Source organism: Parambassis ranga, chromosome 15 (genome assembly GCF_900634625.1).
Source record: "Parambassis ranga chromosome 15, fParRan2.1, whole genome shotgun sequence".
In the NCBI taxonomy this organism is placed as follows: domain Eukaryota; kingdom Metazoa; phylum Chordata; class Actinopteri; family Ambassidae; genus Parambassis; species Parambassis ranga.
Window position 1 is genome coordinate 21585439 of NC_041035.1, and position 15594 is coordinate 21601032.

The window sequence follows — 15594 nt, forward strand, 5'->3', positions numbered from 1 at the left end:
TGCATTATTATTCATGTTGATAAATGTGATGAATCACTTGAACGTGGACTAACGTGACAGTCTGTATCAGAGACTCTGTGGACGTGTTGACTCTCTAACAGGACAGAAGGAGACGTGCGAGCAGCAGGACGGCGGAGCGACACTGAACGCAGCTTTATATCAGACTGCTGCTTCGTTCACACCATATAAGGACTTCCTGTTTACAGCTGAAGCATGAAGGCAGACTCACGTTTCCGTGCAGGTCCGTGTTCAGCAACATGACGGCACACGTCAGAGTGTGAACGCTGTCTGAGAGAAGGAGAGGGGGACGGACAGAGACAGGTGAGTGTCAGTCAGGTGGACAGACAAGTGGACAGACAAGTGGACAGACGGGTGGACAGCAAGGTGGACAGACGGGTGGACAGACAAGTGGTCAGACGGGTGGACAGACAAGTGGACAGACAAATGGACAGACAAGTGGACAGACGGGTGGACAGCAAGGTGGACAGACGGGTGGACAGACAAGTGGTCAGACGGGTGGACAGACAAGTGGACAGACAAATGGACAGACAAGTGGACAGACGGGTGGTCAGACAAGTGGACAGACAGGTGGACAGACGGGTGGACAGACAAGTGGACAGACGGGTGGACAGACAAGTGGTCAGACAAGTGGACAGACAGGTGGACAGACAAGTGGTCAGACGGGTGGACAGACAGGTGGACAGACTAGTGGTCAGACAGGTGGACAGACGGGTGGACAGACAAGTGGACAGACAGGTGGACAGACGGGTGGACAGACAAGTGGTCAGACAAGTGGACAGACAGGTGGACAGACTAGTGGTCAGACAGGTGGACAGACGGGTGTGTACCTTCGGTGTTGAGGCTCTCGGGGTTACACTGTCTGTACCTCCTGGAGAAGTGAGCGAGGACTCTCTCCCTCTCCTGCGTCTCCCCCATCAGGGCGAACTGTCTCAGGAACATCCTGAACAAACGGCACGCCGTTAGTCGCCCTCTGATGTCACCAACCTGTGTGACATCACAGCTGCACTCACCTCAGCGCCTGGTCGATGGTCAGGCCGGTGAAGTTGAAGTTACTGAGGTACTCCTGCGCCACCATCTGGCTGAACTCATTACTGCAGACACAAACACTGCATTGATATCCACAGACAGAAGACTGAATGCAAGGATTAGGTTGCTAGGCAACAGAGGCAGCACAGCACGATAAACAGGAAGTCTTTCACTGAGCAGTCAGACCTCCAAGTGAAAAGAACACACACACACACACACACACACACACACACACACACACACACACACACACACACACACACACGTTAGCCCTTCAACTGCACACCATGTACACACATTCCTTTATTTGAATCTCTTTTCTTGTAAATAATGTTTCTATTTCCTCAGATCTGTGCTGAGTGTCTGTGTGGACGTCTCCCTGCCTGGGATGAACAAAGTACTTCTATTCTGTGCGTGTGTCTCGACCAGGAATAGGACACGGGACCACATGATGATGTACCGTCTCCATGGCAACATCATCATAACAACAAACTGACAGACCTTCATCTCCTCCATGGTTACCAAGCACAGCGTGGTAAAACAGGTACAACATGACACACAGACACACACACTGACACGCACACTGACACACACAGACACACACTGACACACACACAGACACACACACTGACACGCACACTGACACAGACAGACACACACTGACACACACAGACACACACACTGACACACACACAGACACACTGACACACACAGACACACACTGACACACACACAGGACACACTGACACACACAGACACACACTGACACAGACAAACACACTGTCACAGACACACACACTGACACAGACACACACACTGACACACACACAGACACACACACTGACACACACACAGACACACACACTGACACACAGACACACACACTGACACAGACACACACACTGACACACACACACACTGACACAGACACACACACTGACACGCACACTGACACAGACAGACCCACACCGACACACACACTGACACACTGACACAGACACACACACTGACACAGACACACACACTGACACAGACAGACACACACTGACACACTGACACAGACACACACACACTGACACAGACACAGACACAGACACAGACACAGACACACACACTGACACACACAGACACTGACACACACACACACTGACACAGACACACACTGACACGGACACACACACTGACACAGACACACACACTGACACAGACACACACAGACACACACTGACACAGACACTGACTTCTTGCTGAGGTGTCGGGCGACGTCTGACTTCTTGAAGCCATCCAGGCTGTAGAGGCGTTTGGCGAGACGTTTGGCCGCCTGCAGGTCGGGTTTCGTGCCGTTGGCCAGCGTGTCGTCACTGCCACCAAGCGCCAGGCGCTCCGCCACGTCTGCCTGAGGGTACAGCAGCTCAGGCGGCCGGTTCACCGGACGCTCCCTGACAGCAAACACACACACAGTTATTTCAGGACTTTCACATCCGTTTTTACTGACCATAGATTCCTGGTTCCTGTTCTGGAGTTCCTCCCTCTGACAGAAACGGACAATAGAAAGGAGTTATTGATACCTGTCATTGATCAGTGATTTACAGCAGGAGACACAGCTTTGTGTCCAGCTCAGACCGATACCCTCAGGTCTCTCACGCTGACCGTTTTGTCAGTATCGGCAGTAATCAGTGATTATCTGTTGCCGTGGTAACGCTGGCAGCTAATGCAGCGTGACATTTAATGTTCTCAGAGGGATGATGACTTCTAGGTGTCCATGCTGAAAGGTTACTCCCACATTGTCTTCATGAAAATCTAACTTTGATGAGCTGACGACAGCAGCAGTGACGGACAGGTCAGGCGGTGCGTTCACTGACACAAAGACACACACACTGAGACACACACACTGAGACACACACACTGAGAGACACACACACACTGAGACACACACTGAGATACACACTGAGAGACACACTGAGACACACACACACACACTGAGACACACACTGAGACACACACACACTGAGATACACACTGAGACACACACTGAGACACACACACACTGAGACACACACACACACACACACTGAGAGACACACACACACACACACTGAGAGACACACACTGAGACACACACTGAGACACACACACACACACACTGAGACACACACACGCACCGAGACACACGCACTGAGAGACACACACTGAGACACACACTGAGACACACACACTGAGAGACACACACACACTGAGAGACACACACTGAGACACACACTGAGACACACACTGAGACACACACTGAGACACACACACTGAGAGACACACACACACTGAGACACACACTGAGACACACACTGAGACACACACACTGAGAGACACACACACACACACACACTGAGACACACACACTGAGAGACACACACTCACACACACTGAGAGACACACACACACTGAGAGACACACACACACACACTGAGAGACACACACTGAGACACACACTGAGACACACTGAGACACACACACACACCGAGACACACGCACTGAGAGACACACACACACACACACTGAGACACACACACACACACACTGAGACACACACACACACTCACACTAAGAACACACACACACACACACTAAGAACACACACACACACTGAGACACACACTCACACTAAGAACACACACACTGAGACACACACTGAGACACACACTGAGAGACACACACTGAGACACACACACTGAGAGACACACACTGAGAGACACACACTGAGACACACACACACTGAGAGACACACACTGAGACACACACACTGAGAGACACACACTGAGACACACACACTGAGACACACACACACTGAGACACACACACTGAGACACACACACACTGAGACACACACTGAGACACACACACACACTGAGACACACACACACACTGAGACACACACACACACACACTGAGACACACACACACACACACTGAGACACACACAAACTGAGACACACACACACTCACACTAAGAACACACACACTGAGAGACACACTGAGACACACACACTGAGACACACACTCACACTAAGAACACACACACTGAGAGACACACTGACACACACACACACACACTGAGACACACACACACTCACACTAAGAACACACACACACTAAGAACACACACACTGAGAGACACACTGACACACACACACACTGAGACACACACACTAAGAACACACACACACACACACTGAAGCTGTTTATAACTGCAGCAGCGTCTCAAAGATCAGAACTCAAGGAGGACTGCTCTCCAGTAACCTGCTGCTCTGCCGGGACGTCCGCTCTCCATCAGCTGCTCAGTAATTAGAGTAAAGTGACAGGAAGTGAGGTCAGACTGAACGAGGCCAGAAAGCAGGAAGTGGGCGATGTGGCCTGCATCTACTTCCCTTAATGAGGTTCAGCTTCCCTTCAGAGGGTCAGAGGAGCAGCTTTCAGTTGTCTTTAGAGCGGACCACTGTCACATCAGCCAATCAGAGTGAGCGCCACCTCTGACATCATCGACCTGTCCTGTCCAACAAAAAGAACCTATCGTTTTCTGTTTCAGAGGCCTGCAGTAACTGCTTCTCTCCACCGGTGGCACCAGAGAGTCCAAAGAGTTCCAACCTGAGGTCCAACACCCCCTCTGGGGGTCACCAGAGACGACAGGTGGGTTCACAGGGTGTTTGGTTCAAGTCACACACATTGATCGTGTGTTAATACGATCAATGTGTGTGATCGGTGTGTGTGATCAGGGTGTGTGTGATCGGTGTGTGTGTGATCAGTGTGTGTGATCGGTGTGTGTGTGATCAGTGTGTGCGATCGGTGTGTGTGATCAGTGTGTGTGATCGGTGTGTGTGATCGGTGTGTGTGTGATCGGTGTGTGTGTGATCGGTGTGTGTGATCGGTGTGTGTGTGATCGGTGTGTGTGATCGGTGTGTGTGATCGGTGTGTGTGACGTGTGTGTCCGCGGTCAGCGTGTGGAGCGGCGCCGCAGTCAGACTAGGACTGTAGAAGCATTTCCTGCGTCCTGTGGAGCTGCGGCGGGTTATTTCTGGCCTGGATGAATGGGTTGTGTTGCTAAGCGTAGGAAGGACCGGCCGACAGAAACATCCGGACTCTGTGCATCCACACACACTGACACACACTGACACACACTGACACACACTGACACACACACACAGACACACACACACAGCAGGACACACACACACACACACAGCAGCTTCTCCTGCTCCAGAGCTCAGGCGGACTCACACATTCAGAGGACACACAGTCCAAACATCAGGACATGCGTCCAGTCGTCTCATTTCTGACTTGGTGTGAGGTCACAGTGACCTTTGACCTCTAGATTCTTATCAGTTCCTCCCTGTGCTGCAGACCACCCTGATCCAATGACCAGGACGGACAGACGGACAGAACCTCCACCTGGACACCTGCCCCCCCGCACTGAGGTTAGTTTGACCCAGCAGCAGAGAGCGAGGCTTAAAACAGCATGAGAGAGGAGGAGGAGGAGGAGGAGGAGGACGAAGCAGAGACACGGTTATTTTCCAGGGTGTGTCCCCACAACATCCAAACCACCAACACACACACACAGACACACACACACACATCAGGATCTGATTTTCATGGAGAGAATGTGTCGCTCTGATTCAAAGCCACAGAGTCCGTCCCCACATTCACTGGAACGACTTTATCCAGCGGATCAACACTGTTCTGTTAACACCACACATTTAAGGACAATCCAAACACAACAGCAACACAACCAGAAGACACACCTGATGGTCACATGACCACAGGTCCACGGTCAGAGCCAACCCCTGATCACAAAGCTTGAGGTCTGCACACGGAGAATCAGACGTGTTGGAATCAATAATCAAAGCGATCAATCCGTCAGCACGTCGTCAAACCCCCACAAAACCATCTGAAACTGTCCCCCGAGCCGACGGCTACACCTGCTGCAGGTCAGGTCAGCTAGCAGCTAGCAGCTAGCGTTACAGAGCCTGAACATCATCAGGCTGGTGTTTGGTCTGGATGATGCAGCTCGTCCTTCAGTCTGTGGCACTTGGACCAGGACGGTGTGATGTGACAGAATGATTCTGCCAGGATCAGCTGGTTTCTATGAGCTGAAACTGAAGTGACCGTCATTCTGGTCACGTGCTGTCAACCAATCAAAAGAGTCTGTCTGACAAACTGTGGACTCCGTGTGTGCGTCTGCACCGTCCTCACAGCGGGACCAGCAGGCCCACGCAGACATGGCCGGGTTCTGCCTGTAGCCATGACAGAGCAGCAGTGACCAATCAGAACACACTGGCTGATCATGTGACAGGAAGAGAAAGTGTGAGCTCTTGAGGACTCACCTGTACACGGCTGGGTAAGGTGGGGCATACATGTACCTGTCCTCCAAAGCCCCGCCCCCCCAGCACAGCAGGTAGTTAGCCATGGTGTCGGGGCCCCGCCCACTCTCACTCAACGTCTGCTGCCGAGCGCAGCCGCCAATCAAACATCCACATCAATGCCTCTGAGCCGCGGGGAGAAACCCGGTGAAGGTTTGCCACCATCCTGTCCCAGTCCTCCGTCAGCGTCCCGTCCAGAGCCTCAGCTCGGTCTGCTCCTCATTAATGTGTTAGTCCTCCCCCTCCCTGCTCCGTCAGCTCCTCCTGCCCCTCCCTGCTCCGTCAGCTCCTCCTCCCCCTCCCTGCTCCGTCAGCTCCTCCTCCCCCTCCCTGCTCCGTCAGCTCCTCCTGCCCCTCCCTGCTCCGTCAGCTCCTCCTCCCCCTCCCTGCTCCGTCAGCTCCTCCTCCCCCTCCCTGCTCCGTCAGCTCCTCCTCCCCCTCCCTGCTCCGTCAGCTCCTCCTCCCCCTCCCTGCTCCGTCAGCTCCTCCTCCCCCTCCCTGCTCCGTCAGCTCCTCCTCCTCCGCTTCTTTCTTCCACGGTAAGATCTCAGCTCTGCTCTCAGCAGCTTCAGATCAACTTTCTCTCGGTCGATCTCTCCTCCTCCTGCCCCCCTCTCCATCAGCTGGCGTAGTTTCCTCCTCTGAGGGGAAGGAGGTATGTGTTTCCTCCCATTTGAACCAGGACGCCCCTCCCCCTCCTCCCCCTCCTCCCCCTCCCCCTCCTCCCCCTCATCTCCTTCCCTCTTCCTCTCTTTGTCTCCTCTTACCTTCCTGGAAGTTCCTCCTCTCACAAACACAGTGAGAACAAGCAGCACAAAATGTAAACAGAGAAGAGAAGAGCTGAACAGCAGAGGTCAGAGGTCAGAGCAGGCAGACAACAGCTGGGAAAGATCAACATCAATGGAGGAGGAGGAGGAGGGGCAGGAGGAGGAGGAGGAGGAGAGGAGGAGGAGGAGGAGGAGGAGGAGAGGAGGAGGAGGAGGAGGAGGAGAGGAGGAGGAGCCTTTACCGAAAAAATGTAGGGGTGTGTTAGAGGAGAGAGAGTTTCTCTAAAACTGGCTGAATTATTCCATCTGGAACCTGATAAGTCTGTGTGTGTGTGTCTGTGTGTGTGTGTCTGTGTGTGTGTGTGTATGTCTGTGTGTGTGTGTGTGTGTATGTGTGTGTGTGTGTGTCTGTGTGTGTGTGTGTGTGTGTCTGTGTGTGTGTGTGTATGTCTGTGTGTGTGTGTGTGTGTATGTGTGTGTGTGTGTGTCTGTGTGTGTGTGTGTCTGTGTGTGTGTCTGTGTGTGTGTGTCTGTGTGTGTCTGTGTGTGTGTGTCTGTGTGTGTGTGTGTCTGTGTGTGTGTCTGTGTGTGTGTCTGTGTGTGTCTGTGTGTGTGTGTGTGTGTGTGTGTGTGTGTCTGTGTGTGTGTGTGTGTGTGTGTGTGTCTGTGTGTGTGTGTCTGTGTGTGTCTGTGTGTGTTGTCTGTGTGTGTCTGTGTGTCTGTGTGTGTCTGTCTGTGTCTGTGTGTCTGTGTGTCTGTGTGTGTCTGTGTGTGTGTGCGTGTGTGTGTGTGTCTGTGTGTGCGTGTGTGTGTCTGTGTGTGTGTCTGTGTGTCTGTCTGTGTGTGTGTGTGTGCATGTCTGTGTGTGTGCGTGTCTGTGTGTGTCTGTGTGTGTGTGTGTGTCTGTGTGTGTGTGTGTGTGTGTGTGTGTGTGTGTGTGTGTGTGTGTCTGTGAAGGGGAGGAGAAGCTGCTGTGAGATCCTGATCCAGATTTCTTTCACTTAGTTTGTTTTCTGCTTGAAATAATAAAGTTTGACTTTGAATCCACGCCCGGCTGAAACATGAAGCACAGAAAACCTGCAGCAGGGAAATGACTCCGAGTCCTAGATTTCAGCTAAAAACTGTCCATTATTCAAGAGTCTGTCACTGCACAGAGCAGGAAGCTAAAGCTAACCACGCTAACCATTCAAACGCTGTGTATGTATGTGACAAACGGTGCAGCGCCCCTTCAGGCCAGCCACAGTATGACGGGGAGGCCCCACAGGAAGAAACCACAGGTCAGAGCCAGGATTCACTTCAGATGCTTTCATACATTCTCACACTTTCACACACACTCACACACACAGTGTGAATCTGTACAACAGTCATCCTCACAGTCCAGTCCTCAGCACAAACGGCATCATGTGTCGGTGCTGCCACCCGGTGGCTGATCTGTTACAGACATGTAAACTGCAGTCGGCCTGTAGACAAACAAGTTCTGACTATTTGATGTAAACACCACTTTTAAAACTACTTCTTCCTGTCACATGATCAGTCGGTGTGCTCTGATTGGTCAGCTCCATCCTGTGTGCAGTCAGAGAGCAGTCAGAGTGTGTGTGTGTGTGTGTCTGCAGTCAGAGTGTGTGTGTGTCTGCAGTCAGAGAGCAGTCAGAGTGTGTGTGTGTGTGTGTCTGCAGTCAGAGAGCAGTCAGAGTGTGTGTGTGTCTGCAGTCAGAGAGCAGTCAGAGTGTGTGTGTGTGTGTCTGCAGTCAGAGTGTGTGTGTGTGTGTCTGCAGTCAGAGTGTGTGTGTGTCTGCAGTCAGAGAGCAGTCAGAGTGTGTGTGTGCAGAATCACTCAGGTATTCAGACAGAGACTCTGAGTGTGGGTCATGTGACTGCTGCTCACAGTGACTCCATCATGGCGTCCTGCTGAGACGGACTGGACTTTTAGTTCTTACGGGTCTCGTTGGAGTGAACTCTTTGTTTCTGGAGGATTTTAACAGTTTTGATGACTTTGATGGTTCAAAGACCACAGAAACAGAAACACAGCTGTGAAAACTCACCTGCAGCTGCTGTGGAGCGACGGCGCCGAGCACGCCTTTCGGAAGCCATCTTTGTGAGAGCGACGCCAGTTCTCTTTCTCCGACCTGGAGGGCCGCGGCGGGGTGGTGGAGTCGTCCTTGGAGCCTCCTTGGGGCCCCGCCCCCGAGGCACTGAGGGTGATTTCAGAGCGGGACATTTCCGAGGGGGCTGACGGGTCGGGGCGGGCCAGCGGGGCGAAGCTCAGCTCGATGATCTGCTTGGCGCTCTCACAGATCTGACTCTGCACATACAGACATGTTAGTGGTACCTCTTACTGTCCCGCGCTCAGACGCCTCTCCCCTCGCCGCCGCTCTCCTACCTGGATCTCTGGGGTGAGTGTCGGTAGGTCAAAGGTGAACACAGACGTAGAGCCTGAGGTGAGCAGATCGACGCTGTCCAGGCTGCTGTATGAGGTGCCTTTGGCCCGATGAGACTCCATGATGCTCTCAAAATGGCGGCTGAAGGAGTCCAGATTGCTGTCAGAGGGTCTGCGGGGGCTGCCGATGGAGATCGGAGACTTTAGGCCGCCGTGGGTTTCTGCGGATGCTTCCAGCGACCTGATGAGAGACGTGTTTGTAGTGATGAACACCTGAAGATGATTTTTAATGTGAAACACTGTGAAGCTCCGCCCCCTCACCCCTTCAAAACCTCCATCGCCTCCTTGGCAGCTCTCTGTTTTTGTCGGTCGCCTTGCATCCTGACGCTGGCCCAGCTCACCACTCCTTCCTCCTCCTCTTCCTCCTCGTCCTCCTCCTCATCCTCGCCCTTCTTCCATGTGGTCTGGGCTTTGGGGGAGGCCTCCACGGGGCTGTAGACGGAGTTTCTCAGGACGTCATGGTTACTCCTGAAGGCGGAGTCATCCTCCTCGGCTGCCTCTGCTTCCGCCCTCATTACCTGCACAGCGATCAATAATCAATAATCATTATTCTGTGACACTCTGCTGCCTGACTAACCGCCAGGTGACCACAGCTCACCTCGTCCAGGTCGGTCTCCCGGTAGCAGCGCAGCGGCACTGCGTCCAAGTCGGTCTCAGAGTATTTGATGGTTCGGCGGATGATACCCGTCTTGGGGGTGGAGGCTCGGGGGTCGGAGGTCACCAGCTCCACCTCGATCTGCCGGACCTCGTGGTGTGACAGCTTTTGGCGCGCGCTGTCTGGAATCCTCCTGTGATTGGTTGGCTTCAGGTGGAGGGATGAGGGCGGGGTGGGGCTGGGTGAGCCACTGGTGGGAGGCGTTGTGGGCGGAGCTTCTGCAGGAGGAATGGAGTAGTCTGAAGTTCTAAAGCTTCAACACTGTTACATACAAACACAATAATTTATAAAGAAATGTCCTGGAGCAGCCTTCACCTCACTGCACGGGCTTTTCAGGAAGTGGGGACAGAGAGGGGGCGGTCAGCCCGACAGAAGGTAACGCACACACAATCGTATATAAATGATCATCATCAGTTCCCCTGGGATTAATAAAGTATTTCTGATTCTGATGTGACCCAGGCTGAGCAGGAAGGCTGAGATGAGGACCAGCAGCTGAGTCATAGTGCAGCACCGTGAGCCCAGCAGAGCGCCGTCAGAGCGCCGTCAGAGCGCCCGTCAGAGCGCCGTCAGAGCGCCATCAGAGCGCCCGTCAGAGCGCCCGTCAGAGCGCCCGTCAGAGCGCCCGTCAGAGCGCCCGTCAGAGCGCCCGTCAGAGCACCATCAGAGCACCGTCAGAGCGCCCGTCAGAGCTGGAGTTAAGCTGCAGCTAATTGGTTTAAAGAGGAGCTCCAGCAGCTGCTTGTTTACTGAGGGTGTAAACAAGCAGGAGAAAAGACGGAACGGCCCTTTACTGCAGACTGAGTCCATCACCCGCACTGACTGGATGTGAACTCATTTAAAAAGCAAAGATCACAGGATCAATGATCAATGATCATTGATCATAGATCATTGATCATTGATCCTTGGATTCTGTGCTCAGTGACCTGTGCTTGTTCTTCTACACCACCTTTGCTGCAGCGACTGTTCTCCGTCTGGCCTCCAAACAGGAACTCCCACTTGGCTCGGGCGATCTTCTGTGACCGTGAGGCCGGAGTCGTGGCTGAGCCGGCGTCCAACTGCAGAGGACAGAGAGCAACCTGATCAGACTTCAGGCGGGAACGTCAGTGGACTCTCAGGCTAATTCATATAGCATGAACCACAAAGACCTCGGCTCACGGCCTTCATGATCATATGTCGGTGACTGTACACGCGCCTTACTGTAAAACATCAGGAACACAAACTGTGCAGTGATGAATTCTGGACAGGACATCAGAGACCACCTGACAGGAGCTCCTCTGTGGTTCAGAGACCTCTCCTGGTTCTAGTGCACACTGCTCTAGCTGTGGGCGTGAGGAAGCTGAAGTGGGAGTGATCACCAAAGAGGTTCCAGGGATCTGTCAACAGGTTTAAAGGTTCTTTGGTTCCTTTGAATTGATCTAAGGGTCACTGATAAGGCTCTCCTGGTCATGTGTTTTAGAAGGTCTTAAACAGACCAGGGTCTAGAGGGCCTACCATAAGTCTAGATGATCCTAAAGTGTTTCATTATCAGGGACCGTGGAGTTAACTGGTTCTGCTTCATGACATCATCCTGAAGGACGTCAGGATGCTTCGATCAGACAGACCTGAGTCCTGTTACAGGTTTATTGATCACAGTCTGTGATCGCACACTAACTAAACAAAGACAGGGACTACATGCTGACGTCCTCACACACAGACCCCCCCTTCCAGCAGACCTGTATCCCAGAGCCGCTGTCTGCCGTGTCGTGGCTGGACTGGCTCGAGGTTTCAGGGGACAGACTGTCATTCCTGTCTTGCTGTGAACTGTCTCCCAGGCTGCCCGTCACCCCGCTGGAGCTCCGAGAGGATGAGCCAGTGGCCCCGCTGTGATCCTGGACCTCCTCCCTCTGATCCATGGAGACGCTCACAGCCCGTCTCTTACACTCCTGCTCTGTGGACTTCTCTCCGCTGTCTCCTCCCTCCGCCTTAACTCTGGACTGTGAGAGCTCAGCCTCCCTCCACTCCGGCTGCCTGGAGGTCCAGCTCACAGGCAGAGCTTCAGTGTTTGGACTGGACACATGTCTCCTGTGGATTTCAGGGCTGTCCTCAGCTGACCGGTCAAACATGTGATCGCACTTCCATCGCTCTGTGGCAGGTGAATTACGGTCTCCAGTGTACTGGGGGGGCTGGTACCGGTGCAGAGCTGACAGGTCCTTGTTGGGTGATGAACTCCGTTGCTGCCGTGGGTCTAACACCGGGGACTGGGAGGCAGCCACACGGTGTAACCGAGCCGGCATAGCCGGGGACGCTGGTGAAGAGAGGCCTCTCTGGGACGGCAGAGGGGAGATGCGTCCCGGTTTAGTGTGAGGTGCTGGTTTGTCTGCCTTCCAGCTCTGGCTCTGGTTCTGTTTGTCCACATGCAGAGGCTCGGGGGGGTTCTGCCCCTGACGAGTGCTGTACAGGTGGTATGGACCCTCAGACCTCAGGGACTCAGTGTGAGGATGAGTTGGAGAGGGCGTCCGTCTTTCTGCAAACACGCTGGACAGTTTGCTCGCCTCCACGGCCAGCTTAGATGCCACTTCAGGATTTGAGAAAGGAGAGACGCTCCGACTGCCGTCAGTGGAGCTGACTGCATCGCTGGCTCTGCTGCTGCAGCGGGGCGGCCTCGGGGGAGGATTGGCACTGTGGTGTACACTGTTGACAGTGTGATGGGAGTCCACAGTCCTGGTGGGAGCGTCATGCTGGATGTCTGTGGGCCTCCCTGCAGGTAGAGGTGGGTGAAATTTGCTGGACAACCTGGAGCTCTCATCCCCCAGCCACGGCCTCTGCTGGCTTTGGGCCGGGGAGTGAAGAGCTGAGGATGGAGCCACAGAGTGGGATGAGTAGCCAGTGTGGGCACACAGGTGGTCAGAGGCAGGACTTCTGGGTAATCCATTCACTGAACTGCGGCAGATTCCCCTGTCTAGCTCCAGCAGCTGGGCCTTGGAAGGTAAGGTGAGGGTGCTGCGGGGCAGGATGGGTGAGCCCCCCCATGAGCGGCAGCGAGGATACTGGCTGTGCCGTGTCAGGGTTGGACTGCAGTTCTCTAGAACGTGACCTGATAACCGGCGCCTGATTTCTGGGGACCCAAACTCCTCTAAGGCCCTGTAGGTGGCGTCTCTGGCGACTGCGTCCACCGCAGCCCTCTGCAGGTAAGGCGACCCCCGAGGAGGGTAGGGGGGACAGGAGAGAGGATCGCCCGGTGCTGGCTGGCCGCTGTACCACACTGGATCGCTGAGCCTCTTCTGGGGGTGAGCGTACCACCCCTCTGTCCTCCTCAGAGGACTGCTTGGTTTGTTTTGGCACAGGGAGGTGCGGTGGCCAGCCATGCTGTGAACGTTGGCCTTGTCTATGTAGCCGAAGGACACCACAGAGGTCTTCCCCTCCTCACTCGCCACACCTGGGACTTCGTATGACCTGCGGCTGCTGGTGGGAGTGGAGGGCACCGTCAGCCTCCCAGGGGAGGTGGATGAGGAGGAGATGGGCACCCTGGCTTGGTAAGGATCCATGTCAGAGGAGAATGTGTGTCTGAGGGGGCCATGATGGTCTGGACCGGTTGTTCCTGGAGCTAAACACTCAAGAAGCTGACCAAAACTGTCGTACATCACGTCCTGCCGTTGGAACTGCGTCGGAGAGCCTGTAGCATCAGGGTTTTGGAGGTGAAAGCTGACTGAGTGTCTTGAGGGCTTCGAGGAGGGTAAGCTGTGGTTCCTACCCCCAATGTGCTGTTGGAGGATGGGGGAGAGATCCGGACTGCGGTTAGGGCTTGAGTGGGAGGAGCTCCTCTGAGCGTGGGGGGGCCCGTCCGGGCACTGAAGCATCAGGTGAGCCGTCCCACCATCTCCTCTCCCCGGCAGCTTGCCGTCCTCCTCAGCCACGGACCTCACCTCGACGTACAGGTGCAGAACTTTACCTGCCTGAGACATGCCTGCCTCTCACAACGTCTCTGACCACGTCAGCCCAAAGACCTGCCGGGGCTCAGCGGCGTGATCAGGGGCAGAGCTGGAGGTCCATCCTCAACCGTCAACCTGCAGCAGGAAGCAGAGACAACATTAACCGTGTATCCTCCACAGTATCACTGTCCAACACAACCCACAGACACACAACACAAAAAGAGGAGGCCTGAGCTAACGTCATACAACCAGCAGGAGGCTGCAAAGGAGCAGAGAGCAGCAGGGGCAGAGAGAGGAGGCAGAGGAGACACGGGGAGCAGGAGGAGGACCCTCAGAGGGACTGGGCACCAGGAGGACGCCCTGTACTGGTAGCAGTCTGATCATCATCATGTGTCTCTGTGTGTGTGTGTGTCTGTGTGTGTGTGTCTCTCTCTCTCTGTCTCTGTGTGTGTCTCTCTGTGTGTGTGTGTCTGTCTTCCTCTGTGTGTGTGTGTCTGTCTTCCTCTGTGTGTGTGTGTCTCTCTCTGTCTATGTGTGTCTCTCTCTCTCTGTCTCTGTGTGTGTCTCTCTGTGTGTGTGTGTGTCTGTCTTCCTCTGTGTGTGTGTGTCTGTCTTCCTCTGTGTGTGTGTGTCTCTCTCTGTCTCTGTGTGTCTCTCTCTGTGTCTCTGTGTGTGTGTCTGTGTCTCTCTCTCTCTGTGTCTCTGTGTGTGTCTGTGTCTCTCTCTGTGTGTCTCTCTGTCTCTGTGTGTGTGTCTCTCTCTGTGTGTCTCTCTCTCTCTCTCTGTGTCTCTCTGTCTCTGTGTGTGTGTGTGTCTGTCTTCCTCTGTGTGTGTGTGTTTGTGTGTCTGTCTCTGTGTGTGTGTGTGTCTCTCTGTCTCTGTGTGTCTCTCTCTGTGTGTCTGTGTGTGTGTGTCTGTGTCTCTCTCTGTCTGTGTCTCTCTGTCTCTGTGTCTCTGTGTGTGTCTCTCTGTCTCTGTGTCTCTCTGTCTCTGTGTGTGTGTGTCTCTCTCTGTGTGTCTCTGTGTCTCTCTGTCTCTGTGTGTGTCTCTGTGTCTCTCTGTCTCTCTCTGTGTGTCTCTGTCTCTGTGTGTGTCTCTCTGTCTCTGTGTCTCTGTGTGTGTCTCTGTGTCTCTCTCTGTGTGTCTCTGTGTCTCTCTGTCTCTGTGTGTGCCTGCAGCAGTGAGACCCCTTCAGGCCCGGCCGTCTCTCTGTCGGCCGCCTCACTGACTTGCATGTGATGCCGACATCATGTGACCTTCTTGGATGAAAAGCAGACGTGCTGCAGAGTCCTGGGCCGTCTGTCCCAGCAGAGACCTGCTGTCTTATCTGCAGAGGTTCCTCATTCACCGGCCCGCTGCTGTTCTAGGGTCTTTA

General features: G+C 54.0%; 1 protein-coding gene across 1 annotated transcript in view; it reads right to left on the bottom strand.

Annotated features, from left to right (window-relative positions):
- The window catches only part of LOC114447599 (PH and SEC7 domain-containing protein 1-like), a 31228-nt gene that overhangs the window by 9410 nt on the left and 6224 nt on the right, over positions 1–15594 (bottom strand). Inside the window, exons 3-11 of the mRNA XM_028423992.1 lie at positions 11258–11366; positions 10255–10529; positions 9918–10174; positions 9600–9837; positions 9262–9521; positions 2289–2486; positions 1032–1112; positions 849–961; positions 230–288 (exon numbers count right to left, since the gene is read on the bottom strand). Of these exons, the coding sequence (XP_028279793.1) occupies positions 230–288; positions 849–961; positions 1032–1112; positions 2289–2486; positions 9262–9521; positions 9600–9837; positions 9918–10174; positions 10255–10529; positions 11258–11366 (1590 nt within the window). The remainder of the gene's footprint in view (positions 1–229; positions 289–848; positions 962–1031; positions 1113–2288; positions 2487–9261; positions 9522–9599; positions 9838–9917; positions 10175–10254; positions 10530–11257; positions 11367–15594) is intronic.